At 33.9% G+C, this 16,687-nt stretch overlaps 1 protein-coding gene across 3 annotated transcripts in view; it reads left to right on the forward strand.

Annotated features, from left to right (window-relative positions):
• The window catches only part of LOC136030337 (NACHT and WD repeat domain-containing protein 2-like), a 195,887-nt gene that overhangs the window by 153,474 nt on the left and 25,726 nt on the right, over positions 1-16,687 (forward strand). For all 3 annotated transcript variants that reach the window (XM_065709251.1, XM_065709254.1, XM_065709252.1), the window contains 2 exons: positions 4,453-4,641; positions 15,488-15,626. In XM_065709251.1, coding sequence (XP_065565323.1) covers positions 4,453-4,641; positions 15,488-15,626 — 328 coding nt within the window. The remainder of the gene's footprint in view (positions 1-4,452; positions 4,642-15,487; positions 15,627-16,687) is intronic.

The raw sequence follows: 16,687 nt of genomic DNA on the forward strand, positions 1-16,687 counted from the left end.
ACTAAACAGATACACCTGACCCTGGAAACTGGGTTATGGATTGCACAGTTTAGATTTTATTGGCAATTTAACAGTGAATTTTATTTTAGATTAGGCTTTTCGGTTTCCAACTGTTACTTGAAATGTCAAATTCAAAGTCTTAATCAAACAGTTCGTGGTAACGAACTGTAGTAAGGAGCGACCCGGCTCAATAGTAAACGAAACTCTAAAAAACGGAATTTCGATGCTAAAAGATATATCAAAAGAATCGGATTTTTATGCTGATTTCAAATATATAAGTTCTATCAAGTTTAGTTATTGTCATCAAAACTTACGAGCCTGAGAAAATTTGCCTTATTTTGGAAAATAGGGGGTAACACCCCCTAAAAGTCATAGGATCTTAACGAAAATTACACCATCGCATTCAGCGTATCAAAGAACCCTATAGAAAAAATTTCAAGGTCCAATCTACAAAAATGTGGAATTTCGTATTTTTTGCCAGAATCACGGGTGCGTGTTTATTTGTTTTTTGTTTTTTTTTGTTTTTTTTCCCCAGGGGTCATCGTATCGACCAAGTGGTCCTAGAGTGTTGCAAGAGGGCTCATTCTAACGGAAATGAAAAGTTCTAGTGCCCTTTTTAAGTGACCAAAAAATTGGAGGGCACCTAGGCCCACTCCCACGCTCATTTTTTTCCCAAAGTCAACGGATCAAAATTTTGAGATAGCCATTTTGTTCCGCATAGTCGAAAACCATAATAACTATGTCTTTGGGGATGACTTACGCCCCACAGTCCCTGGGGGAGGGGCTGCAAGTTACAAACTTTGACCAATGTTTACATACAGTAATGGTTACTGGGAAGTGTACCGACGTTATCAGGGGGATTTTTTGGGTTTGGGTGTGGGGTTCAGGGGAGGGGGCTATATGGGAGGATCTTTCCTTGGAGGAATATTTCATGGGGGAAGAGAAATTCAATGAAAAGGGCGCAGGACTTTCTAGCATTACTATAAAAAAAAAAACAATGAAAATATAAACATGAAAAAGCTTTTTCAATTGAAAGTAAGGAGAAGCACTAAACTAAAAAAGGAACAGAGATTATTACGCATATGAGGGGTTCTAAAAATACTTTAGCATAAAGAGTGAGGTATTTAAGAGGAGATAAACACTTCACTCTTTATGCTAAAATTTTTTTATATAATTTCAACTATTTATTCTACGGCCTTTCTGATTCAGGGGTCATTCTTAAAGAATTGGGATAAAACAAGATTTAGTGTGAAGAGCGAGGTATTAACGAGGGGACCAACCCCCTCATATATATAATCAAAAATATAAGAATATAAAAGTTTGTTACGTAAGTTAATTCTTAATTTACGTATTTTTTTTTACTAATAAAAACGTTCGTTAAAAATAAAAGATCTAGTTGCCTTTTTAAGTAACCCCGCTCCTTGCGCTAAAGTTTGATTCTTTCTCGCAACTCTACTTTTTAAAATAATAAAAAACTTTAGCGTAAGGAGCGGGGTGTCGAGGAGGAAAAGCCCCTTTCATATACGGAGTAATTTCTGTTCGTTTTAAGTTTTAATGTCGCTCCTTACTTTCATTTAAAAAAACTTGTTTTTTTTATTTAATAGTGAACAAAATGATCAAATTTAATTGTCCGATCGAATTGGCAGGAAAAAAAAATCCAAAATTTGACACTGAAAGCTGGCTAAAGAAAAATTGGAAGAAAATTTGACACAAATGTGCATCCTTACTTTTCAAGCTACGCCAGAATTGTAAGAAATACATAATATTTTTTGTCTTTTAGCAATATATACACACAACAAAACGAACTTAGGTCGGTTAAAACACACTTTGTTTTTAGAAAACAAAATTGCAATTTATGATGTGTACTCTAAAATTTGTCCCGTTTAGTATTTGTATGGTTTTGGATTTTTTATTCACGTGTATTTCTTCTTTGTTTCTTAAATGTAATATAATTGAAATAAAAAACTTTATTGTTACTTTAATCTTCTTCTTTTTTTAAGAAGAGGTAACAGCATAAAATAGCTGGAATCAAAAGAGACCATTTTTTTTTTTTTTTTTTTTTTTTGTTTTTCTTAAAAAAAACAGAAACAAGAATAGTAAAATATAAAAACAGACACTGCCGATACCTAATTAAAACCAGCCATTATTGTAAGCAAATACAATAAGCGACAAGGACACATTTTAGAGATACCTGCCAGTTAGAAATAGTATTCTAATTGATAAAAAAAAATTAGTAAATAAATGATGCATGCGGAATATGATCATGAAGGAATATCAAATTCTTTAAATAAAGTGTTTGCCGCGAAATTCGGCAAACACTGTTGTACGCACAACAAAATGAACTTAGGTCGGTTAAAACACACTTTGTTCTTAGAAAACAAAGTTGCGATTTATAATGTATACTTTAAAATTTGTCCCGTTTAGTATTTGTATTGTTCTGGATTTTTTATTCACGTTTATTCCTTCTTTGTTTGTTAAATGTGACATAATTGAAATAAAAAACTCTTCATTGTTGCTTTAATCTTCTTTATTTTTTTAAAGAGGTAACAGCATAAAATACCTGGAATCAAAAGAGACCGTCTGTTTTTTTTAACAGAAACAGGAATAGTAAAATATAAAAACAGACAGCCATCGACAGAGTGTCGATGCTTAATTAAAACCAGCCATTAGTGTAAGCAAATACAATAAGCGACAAGGACGCATTTCAGAGATACCTGCCAGTTAGAAATAGTATACTAAATGATAAAAAAAAAAATTAGTAAATAAACAATGCATGCAGAATATAATTATGAAGGAATATCAAATTCTTTAAATAAAGTGTTTGCCGCGAAACACTATTTTTTCCCACAAAGAAAATGGACAATAGACACTAAACTATATTTTAAGGCAGTTCAGTAACCTTTACTCGTTCGGGCAGACAAATCTTAAAGTTAAAGGTTTCGTTATCTTTTTTATTTCTAGTCATATTATGTTTTACAAAAAAATATACAATTTTCTTATAGTTCCTTTAAAAAATGACTGTAAATACCATATTTATATTTTGCCTCTAAAACTGCAATTGCATAGATTCATTGGGAAAAAACGACTAGGATTATGGAGCGGTACAATATGCAGTGTTGTTTCTGCTAAAAATTTACAAATTACTTCCACAAATTATTGATTATTCAGTTGCTGTTTTTTCTCTTTTTTCTGCAGGAAGTTACTTTTGACATTCAGTCAGTTCGATCCAAAAAAATAAGGATAGCTTAAGAAACTAAACATAAAGCACTAAAAAAAGATTTGAACTTGAAAGGCATTTATTTAAAAATCTAATAGCTCCAGAGATTCTCATTTCCTCAAAAAGTGGAAGAGGAAGGCTCCCTCCCTCTCGATTAGAGTAAGTAGATTATTGGTAGCTTCAGAAATATTATTGTTTATATTATTGGTAGCCTCTTATTTATTGGTAGAGTAAGTATATTAAGAAGAAAAAGACATATGTTGAGCTGCCGATCATCTTACAATTGCTCGAATTATTGTATTAAATAGAGCTTAAGATCATTTTCGTTCATTTTCTGAAAATGCAAGAGCATGTTTTTCATATGATTTTGTAAATAAACTTTGAGGAATCCTCAAATTTCGTTTGCGGTATTATGGATTAACGTTTATTCAAGGCACTGATAGTGATCCCTGGTCAGTAAGAGAATGAAAAAGAAAACATAAAACAGCGAGAAAAATATGGTGACTCAAAACCAGTAAAGAAAAGAAGGGATATGCGAAAATTTTAGCTCCAGTTTTCTGTTCTAAGTGTAAAAAGAAGAATAAAAATTTGATAAAAGTCAATGAAAGAAAATGTAAAAGATGAACCTCGGAAACATAACCAAAAATTATCATGGACTTTTATTTACTTTCTCTCATTTTTATTTACTTATTGTGAATTACCTTGTTTCGTCGTTGACTTATGTTATTTTGAATTGGCATGCTATCCTGTGTCAGAAAATTGATTTTCCCAGTCAGTAAGAGTAATAGCTGCTGACATCGGTCAATCTAATGGATTTAAATTATATTGAACTTTAATATATTATAATATCTATCGAACATAGACTGTTTTGTATATCTTACATATTATTCAGTTTTTTTGTATTTTTGATATAATCTAATCAGCCAGAATGATTGATTGTTGAACACAGTTGAAGTAAGGTATTTTTATTTGCTTTTGTAGGGTATAATTATTTATTTAATGAAAACTCATCATAACGGAAAGAATTGTTGTCCTACATAATCCAAATACTTAGGAATATATTTAGTTTTAAAGCTTTATTTGTGGCTCAGAATACTTTGATCAAAAAATAAGAGAAATTCAAGCTAAGGTCATAAGAAAAGCTGGTAAATCGACTGCGAGTTAAGGCGCAAGTTTATTCAAAGCTAAATTGAAATTTGTTTCAAATTAGCTAAAAATAACACTCACCATTCTAGGTATATAATATCAGCCGAATCTGGTAATATTTTAATATGGAACTTGCCTCATAAGAAAGTAATCTACAAGACGGAACAACAAAATATTAAACAATTACGGCTGATTGGCGATATGGATTCAAGATTTATGGCTGTTTCAACCTCACGTGATTTAACTAGTGGTGAATTGAGGAGCGAAATTTGTGTGAGGTAATAATGAATTCTATCTATCGTTTATTAGAGATCATGTTTCCATTTGATTTGAATTGCAACGAGAGAGGTGGAATTTCAGTTTTATGGTAATTCAGCCCACAATTTCATGTTACACAACTCTAGGTGATAAAACTAGGTGAAAATCCTTTAATCTGATTTTATTTGAATACAAATAAACACAAACGTCAAGACAAAAAACTAACAGGGTTGTAAATGTGAAGTTACCACTTGTTTATTATTATTTATTTGTTTGTTATTCTCTGTTATCTCCTGTTCTTTTTTCTTTTCTTTTTTAATGGGATGCCTTGGAGCCATCAGTTTACCATATGTGTAAATTCACTGGATTTAAAATGATATGAAAGGAAAAGAATAACCCCATGATATGACACTGGGAGCTGGTATTCTCTCTCCCAAGAGAATCCCCACATGTGGAAAATCCTTCTCAAAATTTTCCTCAGCGGAAAGCCCCCCTTCCCGTAAAGTCCCCCCACGCAAAATAGAGCAGCCAAAGAGAAAGAACAAAATAGGTGCCTCAAAATATTGATCAGCTGCCCGTTCAGAGTTAGGAGCCTGAGATAAGTCTCCTAATTAAAAAAAAATCCCGAAAAAGCATGATTTTGCCCCAAAGAGAACAAAGTTGCTATCAATTGGATATTCTTCATTTTGAAAAAATCCTGAAAAAGCATGATTTTACCCCAATGACAACAAAGTTGCTATCAATTGAAAATTCTGTGAATGCCAATAGATTCAAAAGTATAAATAAAACATAAAACATATTTACAGAGCTTCCAGCTGAAAAAGAGGCCGTGCCACACGGTTATACATTCGCCAATGACAGTCACGTAGTCCATCAAAGGCAAATTGGTAATGTGGACATTTATCTTAATGCTAGGTACTAAAAAGGAGGGATAGTGGCTTATTGAATAGGCCGTAAGTTCAAGTTCATTTATTTATTAATCGCACATACATATATATATATAAATGACATAGGCCCAATGACAACTTGGGCATTTCAATGCCCAAGTTGTCTAATTCTCTATATGCCCTCAGGTAAATAGAGGAAAGGGTCTAGGCGTATAGAAGTTAATCTATTATCTCCCTTCATTCAGACAAAGCCTGGATAAGAGTGCTGTGGAGATATGCTTCCCTTTTCATTGCATAAAACATTTCTTATATTTACTTTAATTCTTCATTTAATTTAACTGATTTGCCTCATATTTATCAACAATTATATGAAGAGTTGTGAGTAGTATACCTTCAATCGGTCCAAACAGACCCATATTCCATTTACCGATCAGGCCCATATCCCATTACTTTAACGACACACATAGCCCAATCTTCTATTGGAGTTGCTAGTCCCTTTTATCCAGCAAAAAATTTCAAGGAGAAATAAATAAGAAAATTTATTTCGATGAAACCATTCAATGACTTTAAGCGCATCCCTATATATATGGCGTTATCACAATTTCCGGGTGATCAAATCTAGTCCTTTGAGATAGCAACTCAGCCAACAATATTTTTAGCTTCTAAGTAGTTTTCCATCGATTTTATGAAATTTAGGTGTAATATAGGAATGGAACGTGAGTTCCATTATTTCTTATGGTAAAAGAACGACACGTTACTCGACTAAGCTAACAAGTCACTGATGATGTTATATTCTTAGAAATACATTCTAGGCAATCAATATATTATTTCTCGGATGCTGACCAGCTGTCAAATATCTGGGATTGTGGCCAAACGTCACAATATCATAATAAGTTCATTGTGCAAACGATTTCTCAGTTGGAGTTATATACTGAATGTTTGCTGGAAAGACATATTCTTTTGATGGTTAATGAAACTTGTTTCGATCTCCAGAAATTTAATGATTACAACTGGGCAGGTACCATTTTTGTAATGTAATAGTCCTGAGCTCATCGGTTTCAAATTACTTGGGTTTGCACATGAGTTTGGGGCCCACATTCTCCTCTGGAGCCCAGCTTAACATCCACCCAACTTTTATCCCTCCCCCTTCAATTTTTTGTGTGTCATAAAATCAAGTTAAAGTATTTATAAACAAATTCTAAGACAATCAATGTATTGTTTCTGGAACGCTGGCTAACTGATGTTAAGCGTCACAATATCGTAAAAAGTTAATTGTGCAATTGATTTCTCAGTTGGAGTTGGATTTTCTGTAAATGCCACCAGTGATGGGTACGTTTTTGGCATGATTCCGAGAAAATTAATACCATGACGATATTAGATTCGTGCTGGACAAGCATATTCTTTTGATGATCAATGGAGCTTGTTTAGATCTCAAAAAATTGTAATGAGTAAAACTGGCCAGGTATCCTTTTTTGTAAAGTAATGGCCCTGAGCACATCGGTCTTCCACAACCTGGCTTGCGCATGATTTTGGGTCCCCATATTTCCATTCAGGAGCCCATGCTCACCTCCAGGACCTAGAGTCCTCAATCCAGGACCTCATGTTCCCCTCCAGGGCCCCAGTGACCCCCCTAATTTTTGATCCCCCAACCATTTTTCAGCTTTTTCCATGTCTTTTAATCACATTAAAGGTCTTAGAAATACTTTCAAAGGCAATCAATGTATTGTTCCTGGGACGCTGGCCAGCTGATATTCAGTGTCACAATATCGTAAAAAGTTAATTGCGCAATTGATATCTCAATTGGAGTTGGATTTTCGGAAAATGCCCTTCAGTGTTGTATTTCCGGGCACGTTTGGTATTCCCAGAAAATGCATACAATGGTGATTTGAAGTACTTGCCGGACATACATATTCTTTTGATGATGAATGGAACTTGTTTCGATATCCAAAATTGTAATGAGTACAACAGACCAGATATCCTTTTTTGCAATGTAAAGGTCCTAGGACCTTTACAAAGGATGGAACCTACAGTTTTGTGGACTTAGAATTATTTTGGGGCTTTAAATTATGTGAGAAATAGAGTAATTTTTGGAAATCGAATTATTTTGAAACCTTGAATTTTTTGGACTAAAAAAACCTTTGGACTTTTTTTGAGGAATTGGAAATTTTTGAAGTTAGAATTATTTTTGAATCTACTTTTTTTCAGTTAGAATTAATTTAGAATAAGAAACATTTTGGGACATCAGTTTCCCTTACTGGGCTTCCGCATGAGTTTGGGTCCCCAAATTCCTATGCAAGATTCCTTGTCCCCCTCTGGCGGCCTTGGGACTGCTTTTCAAGGCTCCATTTGCTCCACAAGAGCTCTAATTGTCCCCCTACTCCCCCCTTCTGACCATTAATTTATTGAATCTTTTTGAGTGACATAACTTCGGACAATTACTAAGGAAAGCGTTAATAAAGAGTTACTGGAAATCGTGATTCAATCTATTTTTCAGAGAAATCTCGGCCAGGAAGATGCTTCTCCGACATTTTGATTAGAATATGGTGTAATTCTTGGGACGAATTCTTGAGTATTATTTTGAGACTGAATTATTTTGGAACCTATAATTTTTTGGGACACAGAACTTTTTTGAACTTAGAATTTTTATTGGGACTTAAGATTTTCTGGAACTTTTGGATTTTGGGAATTATTTTGAAACCTAGAATTTTTTGGCATAAGATGTGTTTTCGGGCTTAGAATTATTTTGGTGCTTCGAATTTTCTGGGACATAGATTTTTTTGAACTTACAATTATTTTAGGACATAAGGTTTTTTTGGAATTTTGGCCTTAAGGTTTTCTAATTTTTTGGAGATAATTATTTTGGGACTTGGAATTAAAGTTTTGAGGACTTGGAATTGTTTGAGACTAAGAATTATTTGTGACAGAATTATTTTGAAACGTATAGTTTTTTGGACTTAGATTTTTTTTACTTATAATTATTTTGGGATATAATATTTTCTGGGACTTAGAAGTATTTTGGCACTATTCTGGAACCTAGAATTTTTTGGGACTTGGAATTTTTTTAATCCTTCAAGTGACATCATCTCAGACAATTACTAAAGAAAACGTTAATAGTGGGTTAATAGAAACCGTGATTTAACACATATTTCAAGAAAATCTCAGCCAGTAAGAGGCTCCTTCGCCATTTTTGTTTGAAAATTGTATAATTCTCGTAATTTGGAATTATTTTGGAACTTAGAATTTTTGGCACATAGAAGTATTTGTGACTTAGATTTATTTTGGAACCTACAGTTTTGTGGACTTAGAATTATTTTGGGGCTTTAAATTATGTGAGAAATAGAGTAATTTTGGGAAATCGAATTATTTTTAAACCTAGAATTTTTTGGACCAAAAAAACCTTTGGACTTTTTTTGAGGAATTGGAAATTTTAGAAGTTTGATTTATTTTTGAATCTACTTTTTTTCAGTTAGAATTAATTCAGAATAAGAAACATTTTGGGACAACCTAGAATTTTTTGGACTTACTATTTTCGGCACTTGGATTTTTTTAGACATCTTAAGGGGACATAGCCTCGAACAATAGCAAAATAAAAAGTTAATAATGAGTTAAAAGAAACCGGGATTTCATCTATATTTCGTCGAGATCCGAGACAGGAAGAAACTTCTCCGACATATCGGTTAGATTATGGTATAATTCTTGAGAATTTTGTAACTTAAAATTTTTGGGACTTATTTTGTGAATTATTTTATGACAGAATTATTTTGGAACCTATAATTTTTGGACACTGAATTTTCTGGAAGAAACTATTTTGGAATTTACAGAATTTTTCAAATCTCTTAATGTGACGTCACCTCGGACAATTACTAAAGAAATAGTTAATAATGAGTTAATAGAACATCGTGATTTAGTTTATTTTCAATAGAATCTCTGTCAGGAAAAGGCTCCTATGAAGTATTCGTTAGAATATGGTATAATTCTTGGGACTTCAAATTCCTTTGAAACTTCGAATTTTTTGGCACTTGAAATTATTTGGGAGCCTAAAATTTATTTTTAGCTAGAATTATTTTGGGAATTCTAAGTTAAAAAATTATTGGTTTCAAAATAAATAAATAAGTCTCAAGAATAAATCTAAGTCCCAAAAAATTCTCTCCAAAAAATCCTAGGTTTCAAAATAATTTTAAGTCCCAGAAAGTCCCAAAATAATTCCCAAAAAGTCCAAAAAAATTCTTTGTCGAAAAATTATACGTTCCAAAATAATTCTGTCACAAAACAATTCTAGAAAAGTCCCAAGAATTATACCATGTTCTAGCCAAAATGTTGGCGAAGCCTCTTCCTGGCTAGGATTTCCATGAAATACAGATTAAATAACAATTTTTATTAACTCATTAATAAAGTTTTTTTTTTATTAATTGCCTGAGATGATGTCACTTTTATATACTCCAAAAATAGTTGTTCGGAAGGGGATATGTGGGAGGATGGGTTGATTTGGGCCCTGGAGGGGGCCTGGGGTCCTTGATTAGAAAATCAGAGTCCTGTAGGGGGACATGAGGACCTTAGATGGGAATGTGGGGACCCAAACTCATGCGCAAGCCCGATAATTGAAAATTCATACGCTCAGAACAATTGCATTACAAAAAATGATACCTGGCCGTTTGTACTCATTAAAATGCCGAGGAATAAATCACTGGCAGGATGTATCAAAATCCAACTCCAATTGAGAAATCGATTGCGTAATTAACTTGTTATGATATTGTGACGCTTAGCATCTGTTGGCCAGCGTCGAAAAATAATACATTGATTGCCTTAGAATGTAAATCTAAGAACTTTAATATGATATTAAGACATGGAAGAAATTGAAAAAACAGTTGGGGAGGGAGTCAAAATTTGGGAGAAGGGGTCATTGGGGCCTCAAAGGAAAATTTTGGGCCCTGGGTGGGGGATTTAGGCCCTGGAGGAGTAATAAGGGTCCAAAATGGGAATATGGGGACCAAAACTCATGCGCAACCCCGGTAATGAAAAACTGATGTGCTCAGGACGATTACATTACAAAAATGATACCTATTTGATGCCATTCATTACATTTTTTTTAGATCGAAGCAAGTTTCATTAACCATCAAAAGAATATGTCTGTCCAGTAAGTATCTCAAATCACCTTGGTATGCATGTTCCCGGAATGCTGCCAAAAAATGTGCCCAGAAACCAATCACTGATTTTATTTACCATATATCCAACACCAATTGAGAAATCGATTGCGCAATTAACTTGTTATGATATTGTGACACTTCACATCAGTTGACTAGCGTCCCAGAAACAAACCATTGATTGTCTAGAATGTATTTCTAAGAATATAATATCATCAATGACTTGTTAACTCTCTCGAAGAATGTTCTGTTCTTTTAATATTGGAAATAACGGGTCTCCTGTATGATTCCTACATTAGACATAATTTTCATAAAATCTATCGAAGACTGATTAGAAGCTAAAAATGTTGTTGACTCTGATGTTATCTCAAAGGACCATATGTAATCGCCCGGAAATTTTGATAACGGCATATGCGTAGGGCTTCACATATACTCAATGGACGTTTTCATCGATAAAATATGTATATATTTTACCCAGAAAACGTTAAGACTCTCCTAGATATTTTTACCTGGATACAAGGGACTAGCAACTCCAATAACAGATTGGGTTATATGTATCATTAGAGTAATGGGATATGGGGGCGCTCGGACTTATGGGATATGGGCCCTTTCGGACCGATTGAAGGGATACTACTGATGCGTAAGTAGACACCAGTTGTATGAAGGAGTGACGAGGGGCAGGTGCTTCAAAACATACATTTTAATGCCACAAAATAATCAAATCTCGGCGAAAATTCTACCTACAATCCTATACTGGAGTTCTCAAGCAGAAAAATGATAAAGTGGGAAACTACCAACCAATTTACAATTATTGGTACTTAAATTTTAACAGCAATGAATCATGTAAGCTGGTGGCCAACTTCATATCTTAGTTAATCCTGGAGATGATTTGATAAACAATCAGAAATTAAATTATAAAAACTACTTTTTCAACTGAAAGTAATGAGTAAAATTAAAACTAAAACAAAACAGAAATTATTGAGATTATATGAGGGGGGCTATCCCCTCCTCAAAACCTCACTCCTTGTGATAAAGTTAGACTTTTTGTCACAGTCCTTTGAAAATGACAACTGAAACACAATGGCCGTTGAACTGGAATAAGAAACTTTTTTAAACACTATTGTCGGTAAAAGCTCATTCGGTAGCAATTGGTTGAAAAGCAAGCTAAGTCTTCAAAAGGGCACTAGAACTTTCAATTTTCAGTTGAATGAGCCCACTCCAAAGTTTATTTGACCACACCTCCATAAAAACTTTATATCTTAACAGTGGTCAACTTGCATCACAGCCCTTGCCCAGGGGATGGAAAAGGGGGTTTTTCAAATGTGGAAGCCCGGTATATGACCACTGGACTATTTTGAACAAAATGGCTATCTCAAAATTCTGATCGTTTTGGGAAAACAGTGTGGTGGTGGGATTTTGCCCTTCAAACACTTTTTACTCTTAAAAAGGGCACTAGAACTTTAATATGCAGTCGATGTTAGTGTGACCCTCAAGTTTGTGCGACCAGCCCTTCCATATGAAGTAGAAAGGGGGGTTGTCAAACATGGAGTCCTGGTATGTTACAACTGGACTATTTTTAACAAAATGGGTATCTCAAAGTTCTGATCGAATGCTTTTGGAGAAAACAATGTGGTGATGGATTGGTTCCCTCCAAACACTTTTTACTGTTAAAAGGGCACTAGAACTTTTAATTTGCAGTCGATTGACCCCCCCCCCCAGTCTGTGCCACCAGCCCTTCTATATGAAGTGCAGCTGGAAATAACTAAAGAAATATTGATACATTGAACCCTTATGGCTCATTTATGGCAATGCTATGGCAGAGCCTCTGACTTAAACAGATTATTAGAACTTTCAGTTTTCCTTCTTATAAACATCATAATTACCCAGTGAGAATTTTCTGTGGGAACTTTCCACGGGGGGGGGGTCCAGGGGAAATTTTCTGGTATGGGAATGTCTAGACCTGCGGGCCGCGACGTTTACCGCAACTGCATTTCTCTCTGCATCTTTTATAGCTAGCGAGTAGTGATAGACTTTCACCTTCAATTTGAAGAATGGGTGTTGAATACCCCGATACCGCAGGGCGCGGCTGATGTTCTCAGAATCAAAGAAAACAATGGTGGAAATCTCCATATTACCAAGGGAGGCAGTATATATATATATATATATATATATATATACATATATATATATATATATATATATATATATATATATATATATATATATATATATATATATATATATATATATATATATATATATATATGCATATATATAAACATAAATATATGCATATTTATGATTGGTGTTTCATGTAAGTGTTTACATTGAAAAATGTCGTAGTTAGTCGTTGAAAAAAAATTAAAATTTTCCCCTCCCCCTCCCCTAGGCTAGAGATTGAGAATTATATATCGGTCCATACATTTTGCTGAACTGGCACCATTGTCTTATCCCTCGATCTGTGAGTGTCGGCTATTGGTAGTCAAATCAAAATATTCACTTTTTCTGTTTCTGTTTAGAATTTTTTTGAAGTAACAAATATTTTTCAGAATTTAATGACGAAAATTAAATCACCCACCATCACTTATTGTTTACTTTCTTCTATGCCTTGCTTATAAATAATAAAATAATTACTTTAATAGCTAATCAGGCAACTGCAATCTGAGAAATTCAGGCAAGTGGCCTCTGCATGTTGTGGTTTCTATAATTTTTAGTTCCGTATCCAATCTTCTGTATAATTCGCTCAATTTTCGAAGTTGTGTCTCACTGGTAAATACATGCCACCTCTAAGCAAAAATTTTACACACATGCCTGGTTTTGTTTTTATTTATATCAAAACAATTTGGCAGCTTGATTAAAATTCATCAGTAAAAGAACATTTTTAGTGCAAAGCCAAATGTAGAAATTACATTAAAACATTTGACGATTTGAGGAAAGAGAACTTTCTGAACTAGGCAAATAAAAAAAAAAAAAAAAAAAACTTTACAAAGGGTCTAATACAGTTTTTTTTTATTAATATTTTTTGTGTTGGTATTTTTTTTCTCCCTTGTTCTTTCCCGGCCATGGAGCCTTATGGGGAAGACTGTCTTGAAGTAATTTTTTGTTTATGAAATTTATTGTTTAATTAAGAACTCAGAACTAATCCGAATTTACACTATGTTGACCACTAAATTTCAAAGCTATAATTGAACTTTTGTAAGGATATTACTAGCCTAGTGAAATAAAACGACATAAAAACAATGCATATGGCTCACTCTCTTATCATGTGATTTAAATCTTCCATAATAATGCGGCTTATTAGCTGCAATATTATGGTAGCAAGTTTTATCAGCCTAGTCTCTGTAAACTTGATGAACCGAGTTTCGGTTAACTATGGCTTCTGAGACAGAGTCACTGGTGTAGTTTTCGGTTTCTATTGGCTGTCAGTGAAGTCTTCAGTAAAGTGTCCCTTTTGCTTTTAATAATTAATTTAACAAACTGTACAGAGGCTTTAGTCCAAATTTACAATATGTTGACCACTAAATGCCAAAGCTGTAATTGAACTTTTGTAAGGATATTACTAGTCAAGTGAAATAAAACGACATAAAAACAATGCATATGGATCACTCTCTTATCATTTGACTTAAATCTTCCCTATTAATGCGGTTTATTAGCTGCAATATTATGGTAGCTTACCGCAATAACACTATTTAGCTGGGTAGTACGGCTTGATGCAAATCACTGCTTATAAGTTTTTATTAGCCTAGTCTCTGTACAACTTGATTAACTAAATTTCAATTAACTATAGTTTCTGAGACAGAATCAATATGAGTAGTTTTCGGTTTATATTGGCTGTCAGTGAAGTTTCCAGTAAAGCGTCCTTTTGCTTTTAATAATTAACTTCCTGTGTGATTTATTCAATTGAATTTACGCGTTACATCATCGAACACCATTAAACTTTAAAAAAAGAACGAAGGAAGAAAATATTACTAGACATAGTGATAAATTACGAGGGGTGCCAATCCAGCCTCAGATATAAGTAAAAATAAAAAAGGGCAGCTTCTCAGCTGCAATCTAACTTTTCTTTCTAGACGTCCGGCTGGGGAAGAGATAGGGTAAGGAGGATGGTAGCCAAGGCAACGAGTGGTGACTACGTAATAAATAATATATACCGGTCTAATTGGCAGTTATGACTGGTTAGTAAGCCAATTACGTAAGAAAACATAATCATCTTTATAAGAAACTTAAACTTTAAATACATGTCATGCACAGCCAGGATCTTTAAAGAAAGGACATTCAAGGAAAATCCGCCCAAAAAATTCCCCTGTGGAAAATTTAAACTGGCAAAAATTCCCCCTAAGAAAATTCTCCCCTGGGAAAATCCCCCTTCCCTGCGGAAAATTCCGCCGCTTATTCGTAATAATTTTATTTTTAAACTTTAAAGTATTTAAAAAATTTCCAGATAAATCTCCCTTCCCGTGGACGTTTTTCTCCCGGAAAATTCTCGAAAAGTGTTTGCGTAAAGGTGTCTCTAATTTCACTCAGCGTGAAAACTTCAACAGGGTCTTGGGGGAGGGCCGAAAGAATTTTCATATCTAAAACATTCACTAAAGTTTAGATAGCAATTTCTTAAAATTTCTTGTTGATCGAGTGAAAAGTGTAGCAATGCATACAGTGTACAGAGACAAACAAACAAGCAACTATGCATTTGAATTACTATATATATATATATATATATATATATATATATATATATATATATATATATATATATATATATATATATATATATATATATTTATGCACTTCGTTTTTTCATACTTTCAGAGCTGTTTCTTTCTTTCATTTCTTGCTTTCAGAATGATTCCTGAAGGTTACCTCGAGTATAAGATAGAATCCACTTTAAAGAGCTTCCGTCCAGTTGTCATTAGTTCGGATAACCAGACGCTTATCTTTCTGGGAGCAGAAAAAGGAAAAGACATGATTTTTGCATACCAAGTAAGTCTTTGGGGTACAACCACCATCACACCTTTCCATTTAAAATGCTTTTGCTCTTTAACTAAAACAGATTCGCTGACTTGGATTTGGCAGAAGTTCTCTTTTCATTTGCCAGTCTTTATGCTTAAGGTGTTTTCCACCTCGGCAATTGCTGAATTATCCAGTTAGGCAGTCGCTCACTTCAAGTTTCTTAGTTTTCGCCCTAGTGTAGTTGATTGGTCGAAACTGAAATATAAAGCGAACCCAAACCTACCAAAAAATTTATTCTTGTCTGAAGCGTCAAGATATGATAGTTAAAAACTAATTATAAAGATATTTTTTGGTTTCCAGTTTACCGACGGGGTTTGAAACCGCAAGACTTCTAAAGACTGTCTTAGGGTTGGAATTTATTGGCAAAGGGAAAAGATAATATACACGGCTAACTGATAATAGCACAAATGAGCAAAACTACTGAATCTTTAGTTGATGTTTCTTTTGTTTGTTTTTTTTTTTCATCTTGACTAGCGGTCTGTAGTTGGATGCCGACAAGGGATGGATTTTTCCTCTGCAACTTACAAGTTCTCATATGAAACTTAAAAATTATCACATAGCCCCCTCCCCCTCGAAGAAACTTTTTCTAGCCTATTAAAGAGCAAATGGAGAGCAAAAAATATTTTAAACCCTGATTGTCAGATCTTACATGATCGATAGTTCATCGAAAAATTGGGCCTACTGTTACAAGCTTACGGAGAATTTTGGTTTCCCGATGGATTTTGAAACTGAAAGATTACTCAAAAGAATGCCTTACGATTGGAATTAACGACTAACGGGAGACGAGGGTAAAAGGTAGTGCAGTAATTGCACAGCTGAGCAGCACTTGGAAGCAGAGCAAATATCAACAATATGCTCATAAGATGTATCAAATAAATGAGATGAAACAAGATACACCACAAAATTATCCTAGGAAGTTTCTGCCAATCTTGACCTAGGAAGAGTTAATTCAACCTAATTAAACATAAAGAACTTGCTATTAGGCACATGTGTCCCCATAATAGTCATATTATCTAAAAAGTATCTAAAGT

This window comes from Artemia franciscana, chromosome 8 (genome assembly GCF_032884065.1).
Source record: "Artemia franciscana chromosome 8, ASM3288406v1, whole genome shotgun sequence".
NCBI classification, from domain to species: Eukaryota; Metazoa; Arthropoda; class Branchiopoda; order Anostraca; family Artemiidae; genus Artemia; species Artemia franciscana.